This window comes from Telopea speciosissima, chromosome 2 (assembly GCF_018873765.1).
Source record: "Telopea speciosissima isolate NSW1024214 ecotype Mountain lineage chromosome 2, Tspe_v1, whole genome shotgun sequence".
NCBI lineage: Eukaryota > Viridiplantae > Streptophyta > Magnoliopsida > Proteales > Proteaceae > Telopea > Telopea speciosissima.
In genome coordinates, this window is record NC_057917.1 from 67,406,105 (window position 1) to 67,433,947 (window position 27,843).

Below are 27,843 nucleotides of genomic sequence, written 5' to 3' on the forward strand. Positions count from 1 at the left end.
CTCTTTCAAATTTTGAAGCATTGAGTAGTTTGAGACCACCCCAAACAATGACTGGACCTCTAGATAAGGAATTTTTTTCCTCTCAGGTTCCCTGCCCGGTAAGGTTGTCCGGCTCCTCTAATAGGGGTGGGGGGGAGGGCAGAAATGATGACTTAACCACACCCGGGCAGTGTGTTCGGGCAGGGGGTTAGGTCATCATTTCCGGCCCCCTATGAGAGGAACCGGACAGCCATACTGGGCAGGGAACCTGAGATGATAATGATCCAGTGTGCAATGCATATCCTGCGACACAGCAGAGATGAAGTGTGCCACGACTCCAATTTAAAATTAGGCGAAATCATGATAATCTCATCCAAATCTGATCGCCTAACTCTTCAAGTGGGTCGGCACATTTCAGCAGCCCAGGCTACTGTTTCAAAATTTGGAGCCTATGATCCCAACTCTGGAAGTTTTGGAGCCGATTCAGAAGTTTTTGGGACTAGATCGTTTGGTTTTCAGATCTAAGAGATCGACTATAAGGGTTTTTGGAATTGATTCCAGCTGATTCCGATCAAATCATAGATTGGATATATCCAACCAACAATTCCAAATTTGAAATCCTTGGCCCAGACGGGAGGACATTAGCCAAATGGCTGTTTGGAGGGTTTATGATTATAAACGACAACTAAAGAAAAGCTGAAGAAATGAGGATACAGCCAGCAATTAAAAAAAAAAAAAAAAAAAAACTCTAATTATGGACCCTTTAATGCACGTAACCAATCTAATCACACAAGTTCCTTTTGCTGTTGCACTGGTAAGTCTCATTCTAGTCAGCTCTCTACCTCTTTCCCTTGTGATCCACCGAGTTCACAGTGATTGATATTTAAGGTTTTGCCTTCTCTGTTTCTTCCCATTTCTTAGATTAAAAGGATGATCTATTTTGTTTGATTTTTAGTTCATTTTTCCCAACCAAATCTAATCACACAACATTATATAGGCGCTGTGAGTGGAGCTACAAAAGCAAAGGCCATCATACTGCAACTTAGAAGCTTCCATAAAGAATTTCACTTACATCTTCAATAGATTTTGGGGGGAGGGGGGTAGGGGGGTTAGGGGGGGGGGGGGGGAGAGAAGAAATGAAACAATGACGAAAGGCTGAGGAAAGTTACATGCAAACTCTCCAAATATTTGGATCAAGATTCCCTATAACAAACAAATTTCTGTGATCAATAACAAAATTTCTTTCTACTCTTTCTAAAGAACAGGAGAAAGAAATTAAAATGTCTAAAGACAAAAGGACCTAACAAGATCCACCTGATCTCATCTTTGAGCACATGCTAGGTTTACACTAGACTTCTAACGAGAACCCAAACAATCACCATTTACAACTTAGAAGAATAAAACTGGAACTGCGACTGCTTGCGTGCTTTTGCTCAACTTGGGAAAAACAATAAGTACCTCAAAAACAAGAAGCTATTCATCGTGATCATCATCATTCACTGGGCCTTTGGCTTATGGATCTTAACATAGGGTAAAAACCCCAGGAAGTGGACGATCCTCGGGTCCCATCCCCGTTGCTGAGCACGACAGAACATCAAGAAGGTGTTGGCAAAGTAGGAGTTGAATCCCATAAAAACATGCCACAATGCGTGACCCTGTGGATTAAAGTACCAGCGTGATATTTCCTTGCAGAACAATCGGTCACACAACCAACAAATACTTGCCAGAATTAGGGTTACAACATAGAGCTTGGCAAGCTGCTTTGCTGCCATATCTTCAATGTAAATATAATACTTGTACATCCGGGGGATGCAGATGAGGCAGAGGATCACATAATGCACCTTGAAGCCAATGACAAACCGCAACTGTGAATGGGCAATGGCGAAGACTGCACCATAGAGAAACAGAAAGGTGGGCATTGTACTCCTGTAGTGCCAATCTGGTGAGTAGAGGATGTATATGTTGAGGAGCATCTCCCACACCATTGGAGTTTCATCACTTTGCTGTTGTCTGATAATAGATTCCAAAAGTCATCTTCAAGTGTAACTAACCAATCATCTAGACACAGTGGTTTAGCCATACAATTATGAGTATTGCCTTTGAGACTAATCGAAATACATAAAGCACCCAAAATATCACAGGCAACTTCTACAATATTAATGTGTAAAATGAGTAGGAATCCCTGCAATACCTATACCGACCTTCAACAAATGGATAACATCTTAAATTATCATCCCTAAATGCAATTGATTATGTATATATGTGTTATCCTCAATGGGGTGTTTAATGGGCTGGATTTGGGTTGGCGGAGGTCTGTTTGAGCCCAATAGGTATTTCACCAGAAGGGTGCTAATTTTGCCACATCACATAGGCCAATAGGGCTAAATTTACAGCATGGAAAGGATACATAAACAAGTGTACAGTACCTGGGCTTCCAAGTTCCAACTCCACTTCCAGAATCATTTTAAGGCACAACTCATTGTGAGTCTATTACAACAACCAATTTATTTTCTTATACAAATATTTAATTATTTTAGTAAAATCAAAATTTACTACAGGTGATTATTTGGCAATTACGGTGTTGTTTGACAATATTCTATTCCGTGGGAGTGTTTCTGACCCAGATTTTTTTTTTTTTTTTTGGGGGGGGGGGGTGTCTCAGGGAGTACTTATGTGGGGTAGAAACGTGTTTGGTAACCTTTGGCTTTACCATGTTCTTGCTGGCAACATCTTCTTTATGGCCTCATGGCTTCCTAACCTCTAGTAGCAGAGATGGGGATGTTGAGATGGATGAGTAAAAAACTTAGAAAGATAAAGTAAGGAATGATCATATTGGAGCTGGTTTTGGAGTAGCTCCGATACACGATAAACTACGAGAAAGTCGTTTGAAGTGGCATGACATGTTCAACAGAGGCCTTTGAATGCTCCAATGCGGAGGAGTGATTTGATTCGGATTAAAGGAACTACAAGAGCCAGGAGAAGACCTAGAATGACCTTAGGAGAAGTGGATAGGAAAGAAATGCATAGCTTAGGCCTTGTATCAAGTATGACCTCGAATAGAGCTGATTGGAGGGCAAGGATACATATAGCCAACCCCATTTAGTTGGGATAAGGCTGAGTTGTTGTTGTTTCTATTCTTTTGTGTTCCAGATGCCCAGTTCGTTCTGCAAGAGCAGAAAAGGCGCACCAGAGTTACCAAATGCATTTCTGTTCTATTTGTATTCCCACAAAACAAAAGAACAGTAGAAGCCCTCCTCAAGAGTGTTACTAAACAGCACCTAACTTGTGCAAATAATCTTAAACGCATAAATAAGTGTGAATTATCTAATACTCCCTCCTCAAAGGCAATCCCCTTTGGGCTATTTAGCTGTTCCAAAATGTTAGTCCATTTCAAGAATTTAGAGCATGAATTTTAATCCCATTTTACCCATCATCAAACTAATGCAAACTATGAATCTGTGTTGAAAATGATAAATTGAAAAATGATTTAGAGAAAGTGAGATATTGGAAAACAAATGAAAATTACTCTTCAAAATGGGACAGTCTTTAGGAATCAGAGGGAGTAAATATTTAACAGAAAGGAGCAGAGTCATGGTACGGCCAGAACCATGCCCCATCTCAACAGGGAAAGAATATCTGCCACATAGCAGGATGATGTAAGGCCAGATTTTCAATGAGATGTAGTCCTAACCTCCCTGCACATGTACCAAATTTTAACCCACACAGACACTGCCATATTTCAAGAAAAAAAGTGGTTGAAAACAACTCATACTTGAAAGATGTTGGACATTCTATTATTATTATTATTAAGCATCTATAGAAGTTCCATGTTGAAACTCTTAAGTCATCTGGCCGTCACAAGTTGCTTATTTTGGATGAATTTATGTTAGTTATATATTCTTCTGTATGGAGAGTCATCAACAGCCAAGACCTATGGGAACCTAAGTACGTAATCACTTTCTCTTGTATACCATCATTTTCACCTGCATTTCTTCTCATTTTTCCTTCTCCATTTCCACATGTCCATAACTTTTCACTGCAGCTCTTCTCAATGGCAGTCCAAAATTTATTGGGAAACAAGCTTCAAGGAGTAAGGACAATGAACTTCCCATAGAATATTTGTGGACGAGACAAAAAAGAGGATTAATTTTACATTCAAATTAGGAATCCGACTTAGATATTTCAATAGAAGGTACATTAATCCCAATGCAACAAAATTAAAAGAAAAAGACAAGCACAAGATTAATAAATAAACAAATAAATAATTTGCATTCACATGGAAGAATGGGTGATACTCTATCATTACTTCACATGAGCAAAGAGCTGACAAAATATGCTCAATAAATGGAAGAAACAATACAAATCCAGATAGTCAGGGAAAGATACTTACACATGCTGTAACGTTGCATGGAATAGCATGCTACCAATGGCAAGTATCATGTTGGATATATGAAGAACGCTAAATCTCTTTTCAAACCGTTGTCTCAAGGAATTTATAAGCCCAATGAAAGCCAAGATTATGGTAGGGACATTCGATATGGTGTTAAAAAATTCTGCAAAATAAGAAGAATAGACATAATTCTTCTCACACCACTCTGTGGTCGATGTGACAGGACCCCAGAAACTTGATATATCTGCCATTCTCCAATATATTTATACCCAAAAAGCAAATATGTCCAGCAGAAGCACTTTTAATAAGATGTTAAAGGATTAATACCAATAGTCTCCTTCCTGAATAACTTAGTTCAAGGTAACTGCATAACATAAAAAAGATGTGTTAGAAACTGCACAATTTATCGACCATTAGACAAAATGGCGGACAAGTACAGATTTCATTAATTAAAAAATTTGCACTACAGCTCAATTCATTAAAAGTAAAATATTGAAATCTATCAAGATGTTAAAAAAAAAATTAAAATAAACTACTGAAAAGAATTATTGGTAAATTAGTTAAGTATCACTAGATACATCCTTTACTTCACACATCAGAAAAAAAAAAGAGGGTAAATTACACGTCACCCCCTGGTTTTCAAACGAAACTCAAATCACCCCCTGGTTTTTGAAATTACTCATCCATCCCGCTCTACAGTAACGGTGTTAGTATGCTGTTAGTTATTGGTGTGAAAAATCTATTTTACCCTTGTACTAAAACATTAGAATTAAATTTACAATACAACGGTAAAATCATAAATCAACACTAGTCAAGGGTAGTTTAGGGATTTAAATCTATTTAACTGGCTGACATCATCACTCAACAGCATAAAACTAACGGTAGGGACTAATTTGTCATATTGGGGTCTAATATAGGGGGTGATTTGAGTATTTTAAAAAACCAGGGGGTGATTTGAGTTTCATTTGAAAACCAGGGAGTGACGTGTAATTTACCCAAAAAAAAAGATACATCCTATAACTTGTTTAGTCTATGCTAGAAGTCTAGCTACATTAGGTTTCATACAAGCTTGTTTCCTGGAAAATGGCAAATGCAATAATATAATGAATGTCACTGTCTGTAGAATAAGTTCAAATATAAGAATAACACCTCAACTCAACTTAACAGAGCCCTTTTAAAAACTCAATGGGGTTGGCTACATGGATCCTGTTTCACCATTCAACTCTCTTCGAGGCTGTGTTTGTGGTCAGCACAAAGTTCCTTCATATCTTCTCTCACCAATTGGTCTTTCAACTCTAATCTGAATCACATCATCCCTCCTTCCAATGAACTTAAAGGCCTCTGATGCAAATTCACAGACCAGTCAGATGTCTCTACTTCAACTTATCTTCTATCAAAACTACTCCAAAGTCATCTTGAACTTTTCACTTCTCATTTTGTCTTTTCTAGTTTTTCTACTCATCCATGTGGCATCCTCATTTCAGCTACGTTAATTTTATTTCTGTATTGCCTCTTTGTCGTCCAACACCAGCTCCATACAACAGTGCTGGTCTTATAACTATTTAAAATTTTCCTTCATGAATTTTACTGGGGTGCGTATATCACATAGCACTGCAAAAGCACCTCTCCACTTCACCCATCGTGCCCTATTTTGTGAGTTACATCTTCTATCTCTCCTTATTTTTATGATTAAATGTCAATATAAACTATCATTTTGATGTACCTCCTTTCCATGTACCCTAGCCACTTCATCTTCACCCCTATTCTTACTAAAAGTTGCACTACATACATTCTATTTGGTGCTACTTGTTTTAAAACCCCTCGACTCTGAATCAAAACCTACGACACAAAGGAAGCTCCTCCATATAGATTTTTCCTGTATCCAAAGTTCCAAACATGTTGTGCAGATCTATGCATAAAAGCTAAAGACATATGCCTTATTTTTCACAGCATGCATAATGTTGTTTTACTCTTTTTCTACTACAGACCAAATGTCATGTCAGCATGTATACAAATTCATATTTTTATTATAAACAATTAATCAAAACAAAATTTAGTATTTACATTTGAGTTCACTTATTGCATTATATGAGTATATACATTGTACGAACAATGCAATTATTGGCGAAAACAATCACACCAATGTGTGTAGAACATAATGGTGTCTAGGCAACCCAAGGCATTGGAGGGGACATGGATACAAAGCACCTGCTAATGCAAAGTCGACCTCGAACCAGGGAAACCAGCGGGAGATTGATTGCAGCAGGATGAATACAATAAAAGGAACAAAATTAAATAACTGAAACTCTCTTTTTTATTGCTATTTTCTGTTTACTTATGAAAGAAGAAACATAAAAGGATAAGAAAAAGAAGAAAGGGATATAAAAAGGGGTGGGGGGGTAGGATCAGCTATCTCAGCCCATCATCCTCTCACCCACGGTATCTCACCGTTGCCGCATCTCACAGCTCCATCAATAGCTCTTTTCTCTTCAATCTCTGTCTTTTTTCTGTTCAGCCACATACATGTATTTATAATAAAACAACCCAATCCTAATCTAAGTAAGAAACTAATTAATAAAACCTATAAAATAGAAACTAGACTCTAACTAGGATTCCCAATTAGGATTACAACTCAATAGGAAACTAAATAAGTGTCTAATAATAAAAATAAAACCAAAAATCAACTCCTCTAAGCCAGCAGTGCATATCAGCCCCCAAATCACTGTTCATGTGAACAGTGTCACATAACAGTGCACGAGGTACTGTTCACGTGAACAGTAACTCCCCCACAACACACCCCACAAAAACAGCAATGATGAGTGTTACAGAACACCAAACACAACAAATCTGTAAGGAGATGAAGGGACACTAAAAAATGCAAGCAAAGATAATTAGAAGATTAGTCCTCCAATTCAGATCAATCAATCTAGAAAGCTCAAACAAGAAATTGGGCTTCATTCCAAGAAGTGAGAAAGCAAGTTAGAATAACACCAGTTTTCATCTATAGAACAATTACTATCATTGATATTCTTGGGCCAATACAGTTGTTAGCATTCAGTGCTCGGGCTATAAAGCTTATTATTAGAGACAAGTGGCTCAAAATTTTCATTTAAAAAGATATGAAGACAAAGAAAAGGATTTTCAGAATGGTTAAATAAAAAACATCAGCTCATTGGTCGGAGGTCCAAGGGGTCCATAAAAAATCAAAAACTATTTAGATTTACAAATTTATGATTTATAGTTGTTCTTAGAAGAGAGAAAGAGTAGAAACAAAGGGTACGCTCTCTAGAAGATTTGCTCGGGGCTGTTCACTTGGTCTAATAATACTAACAGTCACTTCTCACCTTACGCCTAAACACTGAATGCCTCAGTGGTGGTTATTTTTTTTGGTACTCTTGAACTTAGCAAGATGGTTTTTCCGGATCATTTTGAACAATTACTGGCTTCAATTTGGTGCTAGAATCCATTCAAAGATGAAAACCATCAGTTGCAGAAGCTATTTCAATCACTTAACTGGCTAGAATTCTGTAAGGAAATTATTCAAGTCTAACATGTACAGAGCAGCAAGAAAATACCACAACTCGCTAAATTCAGGTTGCTGCAGCTTTTGGAAACTTTAGATAGCAGTACTTATTAATTTAGTCTCTTAAATGGAAACTAACACCCAACACATAATGAGGAAAGATGACTTAAACGATTACATGGTTTAATAAGGAAATACAAATTGATCAATGGTCAGTACCTTAATTTCCTCTTTTATAAAAAGCTGGACATTCTCAAATTTAGCCTGTGAAATTAATCTTACATACTTCACCACCAAATCATTATTAAAAACATAGTTATTTACATCTGCAGATGTAAGCAACCAGTTAGAAGTTTTTTTTTTTTTTTTTGGTTGGGGGGGGGGGGGGTGTAAAAGCCACTTCGTCTTAATGTTTATCTAACTGCTAATTTGCTCATGCTTGGCACCCAAAGAATAAGAAGGGAAATGAATCCAAATTAGATACACACATAGATGAACATAATATATAACTTCTAATATATTGGGAAAGTTATGGACTAATACAACTGCAATAAATCTTATCTATCCAAATTCAAGAATTAAACAACAGTCAGAAATGTGCTATCAAGCAATCTTTTGCTTCCCTATGCTTCATAACTCTACATTAAGAAGAGAGACTTTAAAAAAAAAACAACAGGGAAGGCCACATTTACAACAATTCATTTCAAGCAATCCAAATGAGAAACATGTCTAAATCAATTTTGCAAAATGTAGTATCTCTTCTAACTACTCAACCAGGTCTGTTTGCAGATCACATTGACCACCAAGCAATCGAGCACTACACAGTGGTTTCGGAATTGTGATATCAGGTTATTTTCAAGCCCAGGAACTCAGCAAATAATGATACAAACTTATAACTTAACTTCAAAACATTGTTTTTAATTGATTCGATAAACGAAATAAAATCTAAAATAGATTAGATTCAAAAGCAAGATTACGTGAAGTCGATCTGAAATCAATCGGAATTCGATCTGTAAACCCACTCTCGAGAGTAACTTGGAAAGCCCAACAGAAAATCGATTTGCTGCACAGAGGACGACGGATATAGAAAGAGAGAGAAAGAGGTTTGATATGTACCCTTTACCGCCGGTAAAATCCGCAGTGGCCACCTCCGTCGCCCACAACCCTAGCGCCGCTGGTCATCGAAGAGGGGGAGGCTCCCAAACTTGGGAGGTATTGGAAAAGATGTCCATAGAGCCACACCGTCGCCAACACAAGTGCCTTCTCTCTCTCTCTCTCTCTCTCTCTGCTAGTAAGTACCGACTATCGATCCCTGGAAAAGAGAGACAAGATCCTGAAAATAGTTTCTTATCGCTTTATGATTTATCGTCCAACAAAATTACTAAACCTAATTAATTAACGGGGTCACCCGTCCGTCACCCGTATTAAACAATAGAAGCACTGATATATGGAAAATGCCGACGATGGTACCCTTTTTGGCTTCAACTAAAACCGCTGGAGCCTTGAAGAAGGAAAATTAATCAAAGAATGATAAAAAGAGACCCTACACAAATTTTACTAAAGTAGCTTTCAACGGTTGGTTTAGCCAATCGCCGTCCCAGAGGTGAATTGGCATTACCCTTTCTCGAATTTTCGTACGTGCAGACGAACCGAATTCTTGGGTAAAGGCTGGATTCGCCAGCACTATACCCAGCCTGAGTCTATCTTTCTCTCACTTTTTATGAAATGACCCCTCTACCCTCCCCATCCCACCCTCACCATTGGACATAGCTACTAGCGACGTGCCCAACCCTCTCCCTTTTATGTCTTCTATGGGAGAGGATTCTCTACTTGGCAATGTGGCTTCTGCCCTAGTATGGGGCCAATTGCAGTAGACATGAGTATGAACAAGGGCAAAATTTTTCACATTCATGGGGTGGGACAATCATTTCACCTCCCTTTGTGTTTGGACGCAAGCGTCACATTGCCAGAGAGAGTTCTTTTTCCCTTCTTTTATTCTAGGAGAAAGAATATTGGCAGGGTACATAGCGTATGTTAACACCTTGTGTCTATCTCTCTCCTCTCTCCTATGAAATGACATTTTTATCCCTACTATGAAAGGAGAGAGATAGACAAAAGATGACACTAGCTATTATAAAGAAATGGGAGAGGGTTTCCCACATTGCCAATGTGGAAAGAAATTTGAATGTTACACCAATTAGCGTTCACGAAAGGTACCTTTCATCCATGTAGGGCCCATGTTTTCAAAATAGATGAAATAAGTAAGATGGGAAAAAGATCATTGTCAGGCTACATGGAATAGGGCTATAATAGGGTCAAGTTGGATTGGGCTTTTTAAAACCTCAGTCAACCCTAAGGCCCCTTAGTTGGGCCTAGGCCCGGCCTAACCCAGCAATAACACAAATCCTTAAAATCCAATTTTGACCTGTCCTTAGGGTCGGGTTGGGTCGGGCTGACCCTGATTGGCCCTGACCATTGGAAGGGGGAAGGGGGGAAGGGGGGAAGGGAAATGCAAGTGTTGGGCTGCGCTAGAGAGAAGAAGAATAAAAAAGAACAAGAAGAAGAAAATAAAACCGAGCTGGGCCGGGCCAGGCTCACCCAGGGCCTCAACCCTAACCCAGCTCGACCTTGACTCAGGGCCAAAAATTCCAACCCTGCCAGCCCTCAGTGCCCAGTTATCTCAGCCCAATCCCTATTCGGGTTCAGGGTGAGCTCAGGCCAACAGGGTCAAACTTATAGTCCTAGTGTGAATATTGCACCCATACAGAGGAGCACACAAAATTACCACCTACCCCATGAAATAAAAAATTAAAAATCCCATCCGTATTGATACCCTTATGCGCACTCTCATTAGCCCCCAAGCTAGTGCAGGGGCCACACAGCCTGAGAACAATTTCTTGCCAAAAAAAAATGTGTGAGAGGCCATGTGAAATATCCCAACTCGATTTCATCTCTTATTCTTCCTCTACCAAACAAGCATCCAGATCTCCCGACCCAAACAAAACACACAATGCAATAGAGAGAGGGGGTGGGGTGGGGTGGGGTGGGGTTGGGCGGGATAGAAGGATTCAGATCCTCTCCAGCACGCCAACGTGTCCAACATGCATCGGACGGTTGGGCGCTATCCTTGGGGTGCATGCCAGCCTGCCCAGATGTCTGATGTGCACTGGACATCTAGACAGTGAATTTCATCATTAAACTCTCGCCCCTTATTCCACATGGTCAATAATACGATTTCCGGATCCAATCCAAGGGTGAGTCAGATGAGTTAAGAGGTTCCCTCTTCATCGTGGGAGAAGGAAACTTGGTCCGAATGAATATTAATAATTGGAATCATCAACATAATATAGATCGAGACTCCATTGTGGAATCCGTATTTGACATGCTCACATGCTATAATCAAGAGGAAAAAATACTGATCTGTTAGTCTAGAATGCTCAACATTTCCTAAGACGATGTGCATGCGGCAATCTCTCTCACATAAAAACATCCATATTTGATATGTATGAACAGTGGCTCTTTATGGATGCGCACACAATGACACTGCCAAATGCGAGAATGGGTATTACAAGATATTCAGGTATGCCAAAGTTTATAAACTCATTCAACTGCACTGGACACACCAATGAATGATACAACCTAAGCATCAATGAGTTCGGATTTAAACACACTATGCCTCCCAAAACAAGGTGAATGAGTTTCTGCTATAAATATAAGGCCATAACATCAATTGGAGAAAAAAATAAACTGTCAACTCATCAAGGACCAGAGTGAGTTGTTGTAACAATTATGCACCATCCCTGTGCAGTTGTGCCATTAAAAGTAACAGAACAAAACGCCTTCCAGGACGTAAACAGTGTCCACAAGGTGATGCCTAATAGACCTTTTTCTTTTGGGTTTTTGGGGGGGGGGGGGGTGGTTTATTTAGCTACTATGTTCACAGAAGGAATAACAGTAAATGGACCTGAACAGTTAGTAAACCTTCAAGTACCTAAAAGAGCCATCTATATTAGAGCAATTATGTTGGAACTAAGTCGTATAGCTTCTCATTTGTTTTGGCTTCTGTCAGCTGTTGGTGCACTAACTCCTTTTTATTATATTTTCAAAGAAAAGAGATTTTTTTTTGGGAATTGGGAGCTTTATATATATATATATTTTGTATAGAGCGGGGGTGGGGGATCGAACCGGGGAGGGGATAAGGTACCAGCCAGGAGACTCAAACTCGAGACCTCCTAGTGAGCATGGGCATGAAGCGCACCACGGCTCACCAACTGAGCTAGGCAGTTGTTGGTAAAGAAGAGAGAGAGAATTGGTATATGATCTATTTGAAGCTGCCACGGGTATGTGAGTGATGCATACTTATTTCCATAATGGAGGAGTAACTACTGATTTACGTCATGGCTGGATAGATAACTGTTTGGATTTCTGTAATTATTTTTTAACAACGGTGGCTCAATATCGAAAGGGACTACCCCAGCTCAAAACAATAAAGTCATCTCATTGGCAGTAGTATGAAAATGTGACAGCTGTGCCATCCAGCATTGACCTGAGAACAGAGCTGTTACTCTCAAGGACAAGGCCAGTGTAATAAGTGACAACAAACGTAGACTATCCACAACTCAGTCTCCAGTAACTGGAGAGTAAATTATGATTCAGCCTGAAGATTCTGTAAATCCCCACCCCCCTAATGGTATTTTGAGTAGAAGTGAACTGTGATAGATCTCACTGTTTCCAAACTGTGTGAATTAGTAATCTCATAAATACAATTCAAATACCGGATATTGATGGGGGCATTCTAAAAAGTAGATTACCAAGCTCACAATCAGTCAAGTCTTTCTTCTAGTCTAAGCAGGGGAGATAATGAACTGTGACAGTAGTGGTGGAGAGTGGAACTGAGGGTAGGAAGGTGCTTTCATAGGTGCTGCCTTCAACTTAATCCAACCCCAGTGGGGCCTCATGACTGTAGTTAACAACCAAACAAAGAAGTTGATGGCACTTGCAAGACCCAGTATGCAGGAGAAAAGCCTAAAGAACTACAGCTAGAAAAATCTGCCAAGAAGTCCACAATTGAACCTAAACTCAGAGCTAGATTCCACTTGTGCTGGTTTTGGGTCTTCATTCATTGCTGGACAGACAATAGCGTTATTTACTTGCTGACTGTTAAGCTGTCTCTGGGTCCTAAATATGTTTCTCAAGTAAAAACATTACTTATTACCATAGAGCCCTAGATTTTTTTTGAGTATTCTATGGTTCGAGTTATTTAGTAGGATTTTTTTATGTTAATGTATTAAATAGTTTAGTAGTTTGTGTTCAAGAAAGTCTTATACTCCTTGGCTTTTTATAAGTTTTACACATGTAATCATATTAGTCCATTCTGCTGAACTGTTAGGAGGTAAAACGTTACCCGGCCTAATTTTGGTGTCACTTGAATTTCTTTTCCATGAAAATTTATCCACTATAAAATTTCCAACATTCTCAAGATCTTGAAGATCCCAAAATAATTGGAAAGATTATGGCAGGTTTAAAAAGAGATGTATCAATCAGTTGTACTGATCAGAAAAGGGAAAAGTCAGATAAAGGATTTCTCTATATTGGTGTTCGAGTCAAAGGAGTATGAATGGAGTCTTATCTTTAAATTAGAGAAGATGGAATAAGGTATTGCAGATTTAAGATCTTGAGGTCATTAACAGAGACTATTATATTTAAACTACAGCTATGGCTGCTATGTCTTTCAGTTTCAATCAATATAATCTATTATCAATCAATCGCAACCAAAAACTCAAATTTCCTCAAGATTATGAACTGCTAGAAAAGTTTTTGTTTTCCTTTTTTTTTTTTTTTTTTAGGGGGGGGGGGGGGATTGGTTATCTACTGTCAGAAAAGTTCAGGAAGGAAGTAACTTAATGAGGTGGCCTTAACATTAACCAGTAAGGAAGCATCCAACAGAGCCAAAATCAATGTTTATGCTGACTTACTGAGCAAAATTGAGAAATACCTACTGATGGCCATGGTCAATCAACCAAGTTCTGTTGCAATTGATGCTGAGGGATAATGCTTTTCATTTCACTCATGCAGGTCTTCACTAGACAGGGACCTGCCACCATGGTGGCAAGGCAGATGTTTATGGGAGTATTGATGGTTGGATCAAGTATTGGCTAGTCAAGATGTCACTCGTGTTGCTAAGTGATTAAGGATGGGTGCGTTTGGATGCAAAGTGGCACTGAAGCTAAGGCTTTGTTGTATTTCTATGGAAGCTTTATATTTAGCGAAGTAAAATGCAAACAGACTGTAAACGGATATTTCATCAAGTTACCTAAACAGCTCAGCCATCACCAGTTGATTATGGTTGCAGATATTGTAATGAGTTAAGAAAATAATTCTGTGACCAACTAAATAAACTATAAGATTAACCTTCTAGCACTGGAAATGCAAAACAGTTAGCATCTTAGTCTTACTGTAAAGCACAGGAGGTTATTCTGACAATAATCAAACAAATAAAACACTAAAGAACTCAACCAGGACATGAACAACATAGTCCAGTGGTCTCACTCCACAAGCACAGCCTTCTTATTCACCTTTGTTTATTTAGTTATTAACTCAATCTAACATCAGTCCACGTAATGCTTAACATGCAAACTACCAAAAAATGGAAAAAAGAAAAAGAAAAAGCAAAAATAAAGGATTAATATATTACAATCAACCATAAATCAAGGCTAATGAAAAAAGAAACCCTCTGCAAACAAGTCTGTCACCAAAATGCTCCTCCATCTTTTGTGTTGACCAGATTTTTTGCTTATTTCTTTTTCAACTACACCTACTTTAAGAACCATCAGTTTTTCATTGCCCTAACTCAATTCTCTAAGCTGAATAAAAGTAGAAAAAGTCATTCTTTAAAGAACCTATATTTTTTAAAACAATGAATGGGGTTCTTTTTCCCATTAATAATTTTAGCGGTAGTGTATACCCTAAATAGAAAAAGGGGACTAAAAGACAAACAAAAAATTATAATTTTATTTTGTATCTTTAGCCCATTTTGATAGGATATAAAAGCTTATTCTAAGGAGCATGATGAGATAGGGATCCCACACCTACCAAGTACTTAGGCCTCCTGCAAAAATTGGCTTAAATAAAGATTTTTGTTGTGCTTCACTGAATGCAACCAAAATTTAGGAATATACACAAATAATAAATGAATGATGGATTATGCCTTATCTTCAGTAGCATATAGCCACATAACAATGAAATAAAAGAACTAGTTCAGACAGAGCATGTATACAATCAACATTGCCTCCTCCACCCCACCCACCCCCCCCCCCACCCCCCCAAAAAAAAAAAGGTCCAGCATTTATACACATGTTTCAGTCAGGAAAGTATACCTTCTAGAGCATCTCAGTGCACGAGGCCCTTGCTGCTGCAGGGTCTGGGAGGGGCAAATGTACAGAGCCTTACCCCCTGCTTTGCAGGAGAGGCAGTTTCCAAGTTTGAACCTGCAACCAACAGGTTGCAATAGCATAACTTAACAGTTGCGCCAAGGCTCGCCCACTAAAGTATCGTCTATACTTTATAAATTCCAGAGACTTTATGTTTATTAGTTCTTTATTTAATACCAGTGTTCCAATTTCTTTCCGTCTTTCTTATCAGTTATTGTAGTTCTAGTTTCAGAATAGTTTTCTTGAATGCCATAGATCCAATATGATCCAAGTGATCTATCACTCTAAGAAGCACCCAAGATCTAAGTTACTAAGACTACTATGACAAAACTAAGGGGTTCACTGAGCAAGCAGTTTCAACCATAATCCAAACCTTCTATCCATAGTTGTCAAGGCGCCTATGTGACCTAAGGCATTGGAGTGGCGCCTAAGCTAGGTGAGCAGTGTATGACCATATGGAATCTAGCAAGATAATTTTATATAATTATGCTTATATGCAACGTAGAAGCTATGTCAATGCAATATGATATAATTACTTAGTAATGATTTAATATGAGAAAACCAACATATAATAAACACAACATAGGATATATATAAGCATATTCATTAAGAAACAAAGCAATAAACATAAATCAACGTAAACTCGTGAAGTGTCAACAAGACGTGTTGTCACCTTGGACCCAAGAAAGAGCCTGGACACCTAGGCGGCACCTTGACAACTATGCTTCTATTATGTAAGGCACATGATAAAAGTGTTCTGTATGATCAATTATGGTGCACCCGGGATTCTTCATAAGAACCTGTGAGCAGCATAGTAAAATTCCTAAGTTTGTGTAGGCAATTCTTGGACTCAATGGTATGCAACACATCACAAAACTCTTTGTTGCTAAAGAAGTTAAGTTGTTGAAAGGACTTCAAAGCATTTAGATTAGAATGTTCCCATGTTCATGGGAGTTTTAATTCATCTTCCCAAGGAAATGCCCAGGAAAGAGGGAAAATATCACCTTCCTCATTGGTGGGGAATGTAATACTTAATAGATCAATGGGAATATCAAGGTAAAGTAGCTCTTTCCATCCTTTCTACAGAATATCATGTATTTTATTAGAGAGAGGAGAAAAAGAAGGGAAAGGGATGACTATATAGAAGGGTAATTTGGAGCAACACCGATAGTTGACTAGATGAGGAAAAATTAATTGAGATGTTTTGGCCAAGTGCAACTAAGACCAAGAATACAACAGTTAGAAGGATGTGATACAATACAAATTAGAGGTGTTAAAAGGGGAAAACGATGCCAAAACCTAGATTAAAGTGATGAGAAAAGCTGAGAGTGCTAATGAATCAACAGAAACTATGGCATTAATAGGTAGCGGGGAAAGACAGAAGATTTTGACAGCCAACCGCAAGCAGTCGGGATAAGGCTTACTGGCTAAGTGAGTTAAGTTTGTTTTCTCGTGTTTCCTGTTTGTGGTCAAGGAACAGTGGCTAGAAAACTGTAAATGAGTAAAGCTGAAAGGTCAGACAAATAAAAAGCATACGATTCACAATCTTTTCTGGTCCAAAATTATAAGCAAATTCAGTCAAGGATGCAGCTTGGTGATGGTACTTGTATCTGGTATTAATAACCATATGAAATAAAGGGCTATCATGTTATTCTGCACTTCTAATGAGTAAAGCACATTAAATGAGTAATGCCGCTTCATTTATTATTGGCATATTTGTTAACGAAAGGCTGATTGCAATCTGTACACTGACACAAGTTTTTCTTCCACTTCGAAGTGACCAGAGAAAGATGCAATGTAAGCTGATCTGATAGTACCTCTTATTTGCACCTCTCATTTGTATCAGGTTCCTAAGATATGGAAGACAGAAACAGGCCATGAAATCTAATCGGAAAAGAACTTTTTTTCCCTGGTAGAGCTCAAAATAACTGTTGAAACATGATAAACTGGAGATTTTGTTCATCTGTGGATTTGCCAGGGTTTAAAGGTCGATGAAGACTAACAAGTATAGAGATGGATATCAAAGAAGCCTTGCAATAGAAAACCAGCTATTTGGATAAAAAAGATAGAAATATACTCAACAGTCGACAAAAGCCCAGAAAAAAAAAGAGGCCCTAAACAAGAAAAGTTGTGCATAATATTCATGAACTTACTATACCGACATTTTCTGTCTGAAATGGATAAAGATTCTTCCACTAAAATTTGTACCTAAGACAATTAACTATTAGGAGCATCTAGAGGTCTGAATTGCATGCTGTCACAAATTTTTACTTTCATGGTACTTCCTCTGCTTGCTTGATAGGAAAATACAAAATGAAACTAACTAGAAAAAATTTCCAGGATCAAAAGAAATTACATCTGTTAGACTGGAGTTTCAAGCCTAACCAAGTTTACATGCATCATTGCAGCAGAAGCCACAAAATAGCGTTCGACATTGATTTATCCCTTAAACATAACATACCCAGACTCATTTCCCGCTGTTTGGGTGTGTCTTTGTGCAAAGAACCTTCCGCCCCTTGTCACGTCTCCGCTTCAATACTGCTCTGCCACTAGTGGTTCTCATTCTCCTACGGAAACCATGGGTCCTAGCCAGCGATTTCCGAGATCTGTTCCTCTTGGTTAGACATAAAGCAGCCTTCCCAGCCCTTACCACAAGAGTTCTACCTTGCTCCCTTCTTACCCCACCATTGAAATTGAAGTCAACCCCAAGAGATACACCTGTAGTTCAGGAAAACATAAAATTGCATGCCCTAAATTGTTCTAAGTACCGTCACATGACTCAACTTCCAGGAGTAGAGATAGCGAACACCATTATCAATTACTCGAGATCCAGTACTGGTTTAAGTACTAGTGGGAATAAAAGTGAAAACCTTAACTATACAATGGCTGCTGGTAAAATGTAGCTTCTTATAAATATATCAGAAAATTCAAACTATAATCCTAACAGTAACCAGGAAATCCCATCCATGCTTTTAATCATTTTTGTTAATTCAAAATTTCAAATAGCAACGATTTGGTATTAGACCCAAATTTAAGGGAAGAGCCCCGAGATGATGCCAAATCTAAGACCATCTGATAAAAGGCCAGCCCATATTACAGTAACCCTAAAAACAGCTATTGAACGGGGAAAAAAAAACTGATAATTGAGAATAATAAAGTATACAAGTAATGGGTTCAATCTGTTTTATTGTTTCTTCTTCTTTCTTTCCATGTAGATAAAAGAACTAACAGATGAAGAGAAGTCAGTGTACCTGCGAAAGAAGAGGGAAAAGAAAGAGAAGATGAAGAAGGGACGAAGGAGCAATGAAGAAGGCCAGAACGTGTCTTAGAGTTGGCCATCGTAAGAGTTGCAGAGCTTGTCCTTCTCCCCGTAAGAAATGTGAGAGAAGCTGATGGGATGCCAGTTCTAATGCCTGCGCTCGAAAGGGATACAAACGGTACCGAAGCCATCTCTCTCTCTCTCTTCCCCTCTACCTCTGGGTCTGTACTCTGTATGCCTGTGTTTGTGAACTTATCCTCTCATGAGAATCAGGAAGAGAGCTGCGGAGCCTTATCGACAAGAAGACATCTCGGTCAGCCACTCACTGAGTCAATCCCTCACTCGGACTGGATTGGATCGTCTCCTACCCAGTAGCGGACTAGCAGTACCCACTACCCAGTCTTAAAAACGTATTTTTACGTATTCTTTTACGTATGAAACCATAAACTACGTTGCTTTATTAAAATTTAAAAAAAAATAAAAACCAAAAACAAAATTGTAAGCTCCCTCAAAACTTTCACGTTCTTTATCCTTCTCTGGTGTGGAACCATCGCCCCTTTCCCCTTCTTCTCCATTTGAACTATGAAGTCTGAAGACTCTGAACGTACCAAACTCGCAATCGAGTGCAGAGGCGGCCGGCGAGTTTCCAAATGTTGAGTCTATTGACTGCGGAAACTGAAGAACATCTCAGATTTTCAGTTTTTCTTTTTTCTGGTTTTAGAATAGTAGCCCCTGCCCCCTTCTCTTCTTCTCCGTCTGAACATCCCGATTGAGTGCAACGACGGCTGGAGAGTTCCCAACTGAGTGTCTTCTCCATTCTCAAAGTGCATTGACTACTCACTGGAGACTGAAGGGCGTGAAGGCAGCCTCGGAGTTTCAGCCTTTTTAGGTACGTTTTCCTTTTCTGCTCTTCTTCACCCCCCACCCTCTTCTCTATTCTGTTCTTCTTCCTTCTATTATTCTCTTTCCCTCTCTGATAGTTTTTTGGACAGATTCTCCCATTGCTTTAGCTGCGTTGCCCTGACTGCCCCATTACTTCTTCTTCTATGTTCTCTATCTTACTGGGCTTTGTATAGATTAAAATAGGAGACATCAGGGTCAGGGTTTGATTTTAGTGTATTTTGGGTAATGAATCTGGTCCATTGCTTGAAGAGAGCAATTTGGTTAGACTTTACAAATTTTATCTGGCAATCAGAAGATTTACACTATGGACTTTTATGCTTTGGGTTGCTCTCACTGTGTATGTATTTATTTTCAGGTTTTATTTTTTGAGGGTAATGGGATTTTTAACCCTAACCATTGGAGTGAATCGTTAACCGATCCTTACAGGGCAATGGTAAGCACTAAGCACTAATCATGGCAGCTGTATCTAATGAAATCCATAATCTTTTTTTTTTCGTCATAATAGATTTGATTAATTTTGTGTTTAAACGTAGATCTTGACAGTAGGGTGAAAGGGTACTAGAAAAGCTTGAAATCATGGAGGAGAGGAGAGGAGAGGAGAAGTAAGTTTTTCATCCACAGTTACTGACTTTAAACAGCATAAATTGATAGTCACGATGACTGATTTTAAATTCAAGAACACTTTGTTTTGTGGCAAAATGATGCCTACATTTTTACTTGACAGGAACAATTATGCTCATGATTTTCTTCTAACCTTTATGAACTAATGAAATTGGTCAAGTCTGTGAACCTCTATGTGTTAATATATGTATAAAGACATACTCTTGTTGTGTTACCAAAACAGAGAAGGCATTATTAAAAAGTTTACAGTTATAAACTGTTTAGCTTCTCTTCTTTAGAAGCCAAAATTTAATGGCTCATTCATTATGAATGATGCTTCAGTCATACATTCAAACCCTTCCCCACAGTACATCTGAATAGTTCTTATCAGTGAAGTTCTTTGCCATGCAATGAGATAATATGAGAGCAGTGCAATAGTTCAACAAGACAACATTATGAATTGCTCATTCATTGTATTTTAATTTTTTGTTTTTCTCTTCTTCAGGTGGGTTATGGATAATCCAATAGGTACACTGGATAAAGGAATAGGTCTAGATGATGAGAATAAACCTAAGATCGACATGTTGTTTAATTCTGAGAATGAGGCATTTGATTTCTATAATAGTTACGGAGGAAGATTGGGTTTTAGTGTCAGGAAAGAATATGCAAATAAGAGCAAAAAAGATAAGTCAACGATAACTTCGAGGAGATTCGCATGTAATAAAAAAGGTAGGCGGCAAAAAGATAAGCGTGCTATTGGTATTAAAAATCCTCAAGCGGAGACGAGATCCGATTGTCCTGCTCGCATGGGAATCATGATTTTGGAAAATGGGATATACCAATGCCATGATTTTGTTGAAAATCATAATCACGAGCTTCATCTACTATCTACCACTCACATGCTACGATCACAACGGAAAGTTTCAGACATACAGGCCTTTGAAATTGACTTGGCTGATGTTTCTGGAATTAGAGCTAATCATTGCAATTATCTCCGAAGTAAACGTCAGCGTGACTTATGTTATGGTGAAGCGGAAAGTTTGTTATGTTATTTTGGAAAACAAACCAGGCTCAATCCCTCTTTTACCTACGGGTTGCAGTTGGATATAGATGAGAAGATAACAAATATCTTTTGGGCCGATGCGAGAATGTTAATAGATTATGCACTATTTGGTGATGTTGTTACCTTTGATACTACATTTTGTACAAACAAGGAGAATAGGCCTTTTGGTACTTTTTTTGGATTTAACCATCATAGAGGAGTCGTTGTATTTGGGGCAGTACTTTTATATGATGAGACTGCTGAATCGTTTAAATGGTTGTTTGAGGCGTTCTTGGAAAGTCATGGGCAAAAGAAGCCTATAACATTTTTTACAGATCAAAATGCTACAATGGCAAAGGCAATTTCAGAGGTGTTTCCTGGAACATGGCATGGTTTGTGTGCTTGGCATTTAATGCAAAATGGGATTGAACATCTAGGTAACTTAATGAAGGACGGATCAAGCTTTCTATTAGATCTGAAAAAGTGTATATATCATTATGAGGAGGAAGTACAATTTGAGACTGCATGGAAACAATTAAGGATTGAGTATCATGTTGAAAATAGTTCATGGTTAGATCATATTTATGGACATAAACAAAAGTGGGCCAGATGTTATATGAAGAATACATTTACAGGAGGTATGCGAAGTACACAGCTAAGTGAAAGTATAAATGTTGACTTGAAGGATTATACAAAGTCTACTTTAGACATTGTACAATTTTTTCAGCATTTTGAAAGGGTAGTCAATGATAAGCGTGCTAATGAATTGAATGCTGAATTTGAGGCACGAAATAAGTTCCCAAGAAACTTGTTCCCCCACACACCCATTATGAAACAGGCAAGAGAAGTATATACTCCTTCAATCTTCGGCTTTTTTCACGATGAGTATACATTGGCTAGTTATTGCTACATAAAGTGGAGGAATGAAAGTAATAGTTTGCATGAGTATGGTGTTGGTATTCTTGATTTAGAGGTGGAATTTAAAGTTGAGTGTAATCCATCCGAGTCTATGGTTAAATGTAGTTGTAGGAAATTTGAGACATTTGGCATTTTATGTCATCATGTTTTGAAAATTTTAAACTTTTTAGATATCAAGTTTATTCCTGAAGCATATGTTTTGAGTAGATGGACACGTGCAGCAAGAAGCATGGCAGTGGAAGATAGCAAGGGAATACAAGTTGAGGAAGATGTTATTTTGGATTCTACACAGCGTTATAGAATTCTTTGTCGTAAACTATTACACATTGCATCACAGGCATCCAATACAGTAGAGGGATATGCATTGGTGAACAATGTTGCTAGTGATTTGTGTAAACAATTAGACAATTTTGTCAATCATGCCCCAGATCCAAATCAAGATGAGTCAACTAAGGTACTTTCTACTCATTTTGGTTTTTGTAATTTTAACATCTTTGCTTCACTTTTGTGATTAACATTTTGCTATATTATATGGAATACAGGGGTCATTTGAGCATACTACATGTTCCTCCCAAGCCTCCACAACTATAGTATTGCTTTAATAACTTAAGTATCTGCTGAGATAGGGTATGAAAACATGAAAATTTCTTATTTATGTTTAATTGCTTCATTGAGAATCTTCTGGCATTGAATTACCAATGATAGTTATACTGTTTAAGCTTCATTTCCTTCTTGAGCATAAGTCATTGATGTATCCATTATGATTTTTTCCAGTGATTCCTTTGGTGTAGGTGAATGTTGATCTATTTGCCTCCCAACCTGCCTTTCCTTCTGCACTTGCTGCTTCAATGGTGGACTTATTTGTTGCTCCAAATCTAGTCTTGGAGGCTGAAAGCGAATCTTCAAATCTTGAGAATTAATTAACCCCTTGCCATCTCCCAAACCAGATTTTTGTAATGGTTTTATTTTTCTTATCAGGACTGCATAGTTACACAAAATAGGTTGTTTTTTTTTAAGGTTAGCCCCATATCAAGGGTGTATCAACTAGTTGGCCTCTGTTGTAATTGTCAAAGGAGTTTGTTTTATCTTTCAGAATTTCAGTTGCTTTTAAGGAGATTATGGTTCTTACACCATGGATAGATGTCAGGTTAAAGATTGTCAGCCCTTCTGCCTTGCTTCACAAGTGTTTTAATTTATTCATAAATAGTTACATCTCCGAATTCTCTACAGCTCTTGCCTCTGCCTACAAAAACGAAGGAAAAGATGGACAGAAAGGGAGGAGTTGGGGTGGGGGGAGGGGGGGGGGGAGGAGGAGGAGATTATGGTTCTTTCACCAATAAGATAATAGAAAAGGAAGCTTGAAAATGAATTCGAGCCCCACTAAGCCTACCACCCCTAAAGTACAGTTGAAGTCCCAGCTTCCCTGCAGATCTCAATGACGCGACTGCACCAACCACACTGCTGCTGCACGCCTCCTATGCTCACCACTCATCTATGCTCTTGCAGCATGTCCCCTTCGGGCATTACGGCTTTCATAGTATGTGAAAAATATACATATCAGCCAACTCACAGTGCATCTTTTATCCCCCTTCCCCAAAATTTTGAATTTGAAGTAACTTAAAACAGGCATCAAATTCATGAAATGAAGAGGCCTCTACGCAAACATATATTATTAGAAGAACATATACATACAGTAAGCCTTGTGGACATGGTCCCTTCAATGTTTGGTCTCTAACAGTCTAGGTGAGTTAAAACATCCAGTTACTACCCATCTAATCTTTATGATCCCAAACTCATTAAGAAAAGGAAGAAAACATATATACGCATACAAATAAGTACTCTAAACAAGACTTAACTGAGAATCCAAAGTGATCACAAACCTTCCCTAAGCAAAAAAACAGAGTACATCATATCAAAAAGAAAGAAGATTGTTTTTCTTAATTCTCCACATCAATCAAGTTTCTATGATAAGACAAAGAATGATCTATATTTAAGCAAATGACCATTAAGTTAGAGTTGAAAGGATTTAAAATTAAAGTATAATACACATATTACAGAATAATATGTTCTCATGCATTTTACACAACAGACGATGAATAATGTCAAGGACTTATTTTCAACCCCCTCTTTCCCTCTAAAAGAAATAGTGTTAAGCCCTTTTATAAGATTAAAGACCTCCATCACAGTCATTTGTTTATCCGCCGAGCCTTTAATGGCTCCTCTCAAGTATCGTTCGATATAATCCTTAGACTTTGTTTGCTTTGCATCCATATCCGGGTTTGTACGTAGTTGTCCCACTGTGAGATGAGCTCTTCTGTGATTGACTTGTGTTCGATATAATCCTTAGACTTTGTTTTCTTTGCATCCATATCCGGGTTTGTAGTCGTCCCACTATGAGACGAACTTCCCATATCTTTTATTGAAAAGGAAGGGTCCCCCCTTCTGTGACTGACTTGTGTTCGATCCACTTGAACATTCCACAACTATGGTTACCATCCTGTATGTAAGGTAAATGGACTTACTAAAAAAACAGAATATATTCCTAGATTATAAGTTACAAAATGAAGCACAAAAAAATTGACTATTTGATTCATAGTCTTACCCCGTCGATGTTGGGCAGCACCAAAACTTCTTTGAATACCTAATCTTGCATTGTCCTTGACCACAACTATACATGCGCATATTAGGTATTCGAAGAAGCAACCATTTTTGGGGCCCCACTGTGAGACCAACTTCCCATAGAAGAAGAACTAATGGAGCAGTCAGGGCAACGCAGCAAAAGCAATGGGTGAATCCTTCTAGGACAAGAACAGAGACCATAAAAATAGAACCAGAATAAGTTTGAGTTGAAAAATATATAACAAGGAAAACAGAAGTCAATAGAGGGGGCGACATGGCAAGATTTGTGTGTGTGTGTGAGAGAGAGAAAGAGAGAGAGAGGCACAAAAACAGAGAATCCATTCAACCCATACTGAAGACCTGTTTGGTCATTGGTGACCAAAACAACAGTGTTCCTTCCTGATATCAAGTTTGAGATCAGTTTCACTTCATGTCCAAGAAATTGTGTCCTTTTTAATCCATTCAATTGGTCAAGAAATGTAAAATCAAGCGTATTCGTTAAAAACAATCCTCTTATTGATTTACAAAGCCTCTGTAATTTTCTTTAGAGTTATATTGACATTTGAAGGAAACCATAATCAGCTAACAAGTGTGCATACAATATCTGATTCCATGTATCAGGAACTCCAGGCAAACACCAGTGGATGCAATCAGCATAAGTATTTGGATTAGCTCTTTCTTCACTTGTCAATAGCTTTCCTCTTCGTTCGGTGTACACCGATGTATGTCCATCCTTCCGAAACTCTGACAATTGGGTGATATTTAGGAAGGTCACTTCCACCTTCAATTCCCGTAAGACATCATGCAATATTCCCATAATTTCATGACTTGAGCCAGTTCCCCAATATGGACCTTGGATGGGATAAGACTCATTGAAACAGTTTCCAAGCCCTCCAGTTTTCCACTCCCAATTCCTGCAAAAAATCAATCATTTAGTGCTTGTTACACAATGCTACCTTTATATTCTTTGATGATCTTATTTTTCTTGAATACCCTTTAACTGATTTAGTGAGACTCACCATAAATGTGTCGGCGACAAACTCATAAAGAAGACCCTTTGCTTACGAGTATCAATGCTGGATTCTAACCAGCTTGCCCAAGTTCTTAGTGCTAATCTATATGCAGTAGTAACATTATACTCTTGGATATCAGAGTCAAAACCATTTCTGTAAAATGAATATAAGTATGATCAAATGTGAACAAGTAAGGATCAAATAGATTTTACATTAACAGTAGTACTAAGGGAGGCTATGCTTACGTAGCGTTGATGATGGGCTTGTACATCCACCATACATAGCTTTCGAACACTAGCACATCTGCTCCCTCCCAATGTCTGCTGTGTTTGGCAATGGAGTCAAGCTTGACTAATCTCTCTTGCACGCTGTGTTTCGTGGCATGATCTGAAATGGACTCCACAAGGAATGGAGCCCAGTAGAACTCAATCGAGGCATTGTACTCCTGAAAACTGATAACCAAACCTGAGAATGAAATTGATTTATCCAAATGATCATATTTTATTTTTTACCAACTTAAGATCATTATATTAGGATAGTTATAGTGGCTGTGTGTGCAAATTGTTAATTACTCTGGTCTGGAGTGAATTCCAGCACCAATGAATCAAATGAAGAAAGGAGATCATTCATTAGACAGCACAGGGAGATTACCATATCAATGTAAGCCACACATGATGTCCTCTAGAGAACTAGGCCATGGGGTAACATGTTAACAGAGCAACATTACACATGGATAAAAAGGTGGAAGTTGATGTTACCTCTGCTCTGAAAATCTTCATGGAAGGTTTTCTGTGAATGGATTTCTTCCCATCAGGAATGACAGATTGAACAAGACAGACCATTGATTGGTGCTGGCTTCGATGAATTGAATCCCCTATGAACATTAGTCTTTTATTCCTTAAAATCTCCAGCAACTTCAGTGCATCAAACCTGAGATTTCATCAACCTGTACTGACTCAGACTCTCAGCTGTAAAAATATTTTTTGTTGTTATGTTTCTTTAGCACATTTCAGTCATTTCCATTTGAGATCTAACTGGACATGTAGAAGGTAAAACCATGCCAGGCTAAAAAAAAAAGACCCTTTTTACAAAGAGGGCTAACCAAGCCAGGCTCTTTCAAGTGTTCATTAATCCATTTGAGCCTATTAAAGGACTAGTTTGGGTGAGGCATCAACCAATGTCCAATGCAACAACCCAGAGCCTTTGGTTGGGTCAGTTCAAGCTCAGCTCAAATTGCATCTCTGATCCCAATACACAGGTACTGGAATTTTATGAATTTGAAGACTAGTAGTCCAAAGTTCAAACATGTATTACCTTGGGAGTTCACATCCACTAGGCTTCCACATCCAGTTCTGATACAGAGAATCTGGTCTCCCATTCTTCTGGCAAGTCACCTGTGGGCTCAAGTAGGGGCAGCTTTCATCAGTGTAGAGAGGATAGGAGGCATTGTCAAACACCCATTTCCCATCAAATACGTTGCACTCGTCCAGTACTACCGATCCACCGCCGGAAAAATTAGCAGCCCATGAACTCTGTTCTCCGCTTTCAATGGATAATATCGCATCATCAGGTGGGAATAGTAGTAATGAATGGCCCTGCTTTGAGTTCTCTAGGATAAGTCGTGTAGATCCAATCAAAAGAAGAGAAGCCAATGCAAAGGGGAAGATGGATAGAATCTGGCGATGGGGAGAAGAAGGTGGTGTTGTCATTGTGAGGTGGCTGAGAGCCTGTGACCTGAATGAGAATTGATGCCAATATAACCACTGTATTGATCATTTTGAGATTGCTTATTCTTGTTATTTGTGGGGGTGAGAGTGTCTTCAATCTTAAGCGTTTCTGAACTACTCCATGCAAAGAGATGCAACCACCGGTTGGTATGTTCATGTTACATCTTCTATGGAGAAGATGTGACTTGGTGCACAGTTTGGACTGGAAAAAGGAGATGGAAAGTGTGAACCAGGAGACTTGAGGATCCTGATCCTCTGCAGCGGGGCAGCCGTGCAGCCTCACACAGGCAGGGGCGAAATGACCGCTCGACCCACTCCCTGGGTGGGGTCCATGCCCTGCCTGTGTGAGGCTGCATGCTATCCGCACGGCTGCTCGACAGCAGAGGATCCAAATTGGAGACTAGAGTCCAAGACCTCCTGGTAGCAATGAGCTTTTGTGC

The 27,843-nt window shown here is 38.6% G+C and overlaps 5 protein-coding genes across 6 annotated transcripts in view; 2 read left to right on the forward strand and 3 right to left on the reverse strand.

Annotated features, from left to right (window-relative positions):
* Positions 1–21,136, forward strand: part of LOC122649932 (uncharacterized protein YNL011C) — a 51,228-nt gene extending 30,092 nt beyond the window's left edge. Inside the window, exons 14-15 of the mRNA XM_043843198.1 lie at positions 14,214–14,227; positions 21,124–21,136. The gene's annotated coding sequence lies outside the window, so the exon portion shown is untranslated. The remainder of the gene's footprint in view (positions 1–14,213; positions 14,228–21,123) is intronic.
* LOC122649934 (alkaline ceramidase-like) lies at positions 1,093–9,183 on the reverse strand. Of its 2 annotated transcripts, XR_006331345.1 has the most exons (5): positions 9,009–9,183; positions 4,719–4,733; positions 4,370–4,684; positions 1,418–1,989; positions 1,093–1,347 (listed from the first exon to the last, which is right to left on the reverse strand). XR_006331345.1 is itself a non-coding variant. In XM_043843201.1 (4 exons), exons 3-4 carry the CDS (start codon positions 4,618–4,620, stop codon positions 1,476–1,478), a joined length of 765 nt encoding a protein of 254 aa, XP_043699136.1. In that variant the 5' UTR covers positions 4,621–4,684; positions 4,719–4,733; positions 9,009–9,183; the 3' UTR covers positions 1,093–1,475. The 2 variants fall into 2 exon arrangements, 1 of the variants encoding a protein (XP_043699136.1); XM_043843201.1 differs by having other exon boundaries at positions 1,093–1,989.
* LOC122649935 (50S ribosomal protein L34, chloroplastic) lies at positions 17,668–18,824 on the reverse strand. Its single transcript, XM_043843202.1, has 2 exons — positions 18,574–18,824; positions 17,668–18,040 (listed from the first exon to the last, which is right to left on the reverse strand). Exons 1-2 carry the CDS (start codon positions 18,770–18,772, stop codon positions 17,790–17,792), a joined length of 450 nt encoding a protein of 149 aa, XP_043699137.1. The 5' UTR covers positions 18,773–18,824; the 3' UTR covers positions 17,668–17,789.
* LOC122651024 (protein FAR1-RELATED SEQUENCE 5-like) lies at positions 20,061–22,964 on the forward strand. Its single transcript, XM_043844367.1, has 3 exons — positions 20,061–20,086; positions 20,590–22,498; positions 22,836–22,964. The coding sequence occupies exons 1-3, from the start codon at positions 20,061–20,063 to the stop codon at positions 22,962–22,964; spliced, it is 2,064 nt and encodes a 687-aa protein (XP_043700302.1).
* A 2,165-nt stretch (positions 22,965–25,129) lies between these two features.
* LOC122649941 (protein trichome birefringence-like 31) lies at positions 25,130–27,481 on the reverse strand. Its single transcript, XM_043843206.1, has 5 exons — positions 26,991–27,481; positions 26,435–26,606; positions 25,922–26,121; positions 25,683–25,829; positions 25,130–25,577 (listed from the first exon to the last, which is right to left on the reverse strand). The coding sequence occupies exons 1-5, from the start codon at positions 27,383–27,385 to the stop codon at positions 25,214–25,216; spliced, it is 1,278 nt and encodes a 425-aa protein (XP_043699141.1). The 5' UTR covers positions 27,386–27,481; the 3' UTR covers positions 25,130–25,213.
* Positions 27,482–27,843: the final 362 nt, after the last annotated feature.

What these genes read in the sequence shown, in the direction of transcription:
- LOC122651024 (XM_043844367.1), top strand. Translation starts at nt 20,061, where the DNA reads ATGGAGGAGAGGAGAGGAGAGGAGAA. An exon ending in GAGAGGAGAGGAGAGGAGAA is followed by an intron (nt 20,087 to 20,589) that starts GTAAGTTTTTCA and finishes TCTCTTCTTCAG; the next exon opens with GTGGGTTATGGATAATCCAA. An exon ending in ATCAAGATGAGTCAACTAAG is followed by an intron (nt 22,499 to 22,835) that starts GTACTTTCTACT and finishes CCTTTGGTGTAG; the next exon opens with GTGAATGTTGATCTATTTGC.
- LOC122649935 (XM_043843202.1), bottom strand. Translation starts at nt 18,772, where the DNA reads ATGGCTTCGGTACCGTTTGTATCCCTTTCGAGCGCAGGCATTAGAACT. An exon ending in TTTTCCCTCTTCTTTCGCAG is followed by an intron (nt 18,041 to 18,573) that starts GTACACTGACTT and finishes CCTGAACTACAG; the next exon opens with GTGTATCTCTTGGGGTTGAC.
- LOC122649941 (XM_043843206.1), bottom strand. Translation starts at nt 27,385, where the DNA reads ATGACAACACCACCTTCTTCTCCCCATCGCCAGATTCTATCCATCTTC. An exon ending in TGAAGATTTTCAGAGCAGAG is followed by an intron (nt 26,122 to 26,434) that starts GTAACATCAACT and finishes ATCAGTTTTCAG; the next exon opens with GAGTACAATGCCTCGATTGA. An exon ending in AAGCCCATCATCAACGCTAC is followed by an intron (nt 25,830 to 25,921) that starts GTAAGCATAGCC and finishes TTCATTTTACAG; the next exon opens with AAATGGTTTTGACTCTGATA.
- LOC122649934 (XM_043843201.1), bottom strand. Translation starts at nt 4,620, where the DNA reads ATGGCAGATATATCAAGTTTCTGGGGTCCTGTCACATCGACCACAGAG. An exon ending in CATGCAACGTTACAGCATGT is followed by an intron (nt 1,990 to 4,369) that starts GTAAGTATCTTT and finishes ATCTATTATCAG; the next exon opens with ACAACAGCAAAGTGATGAAA.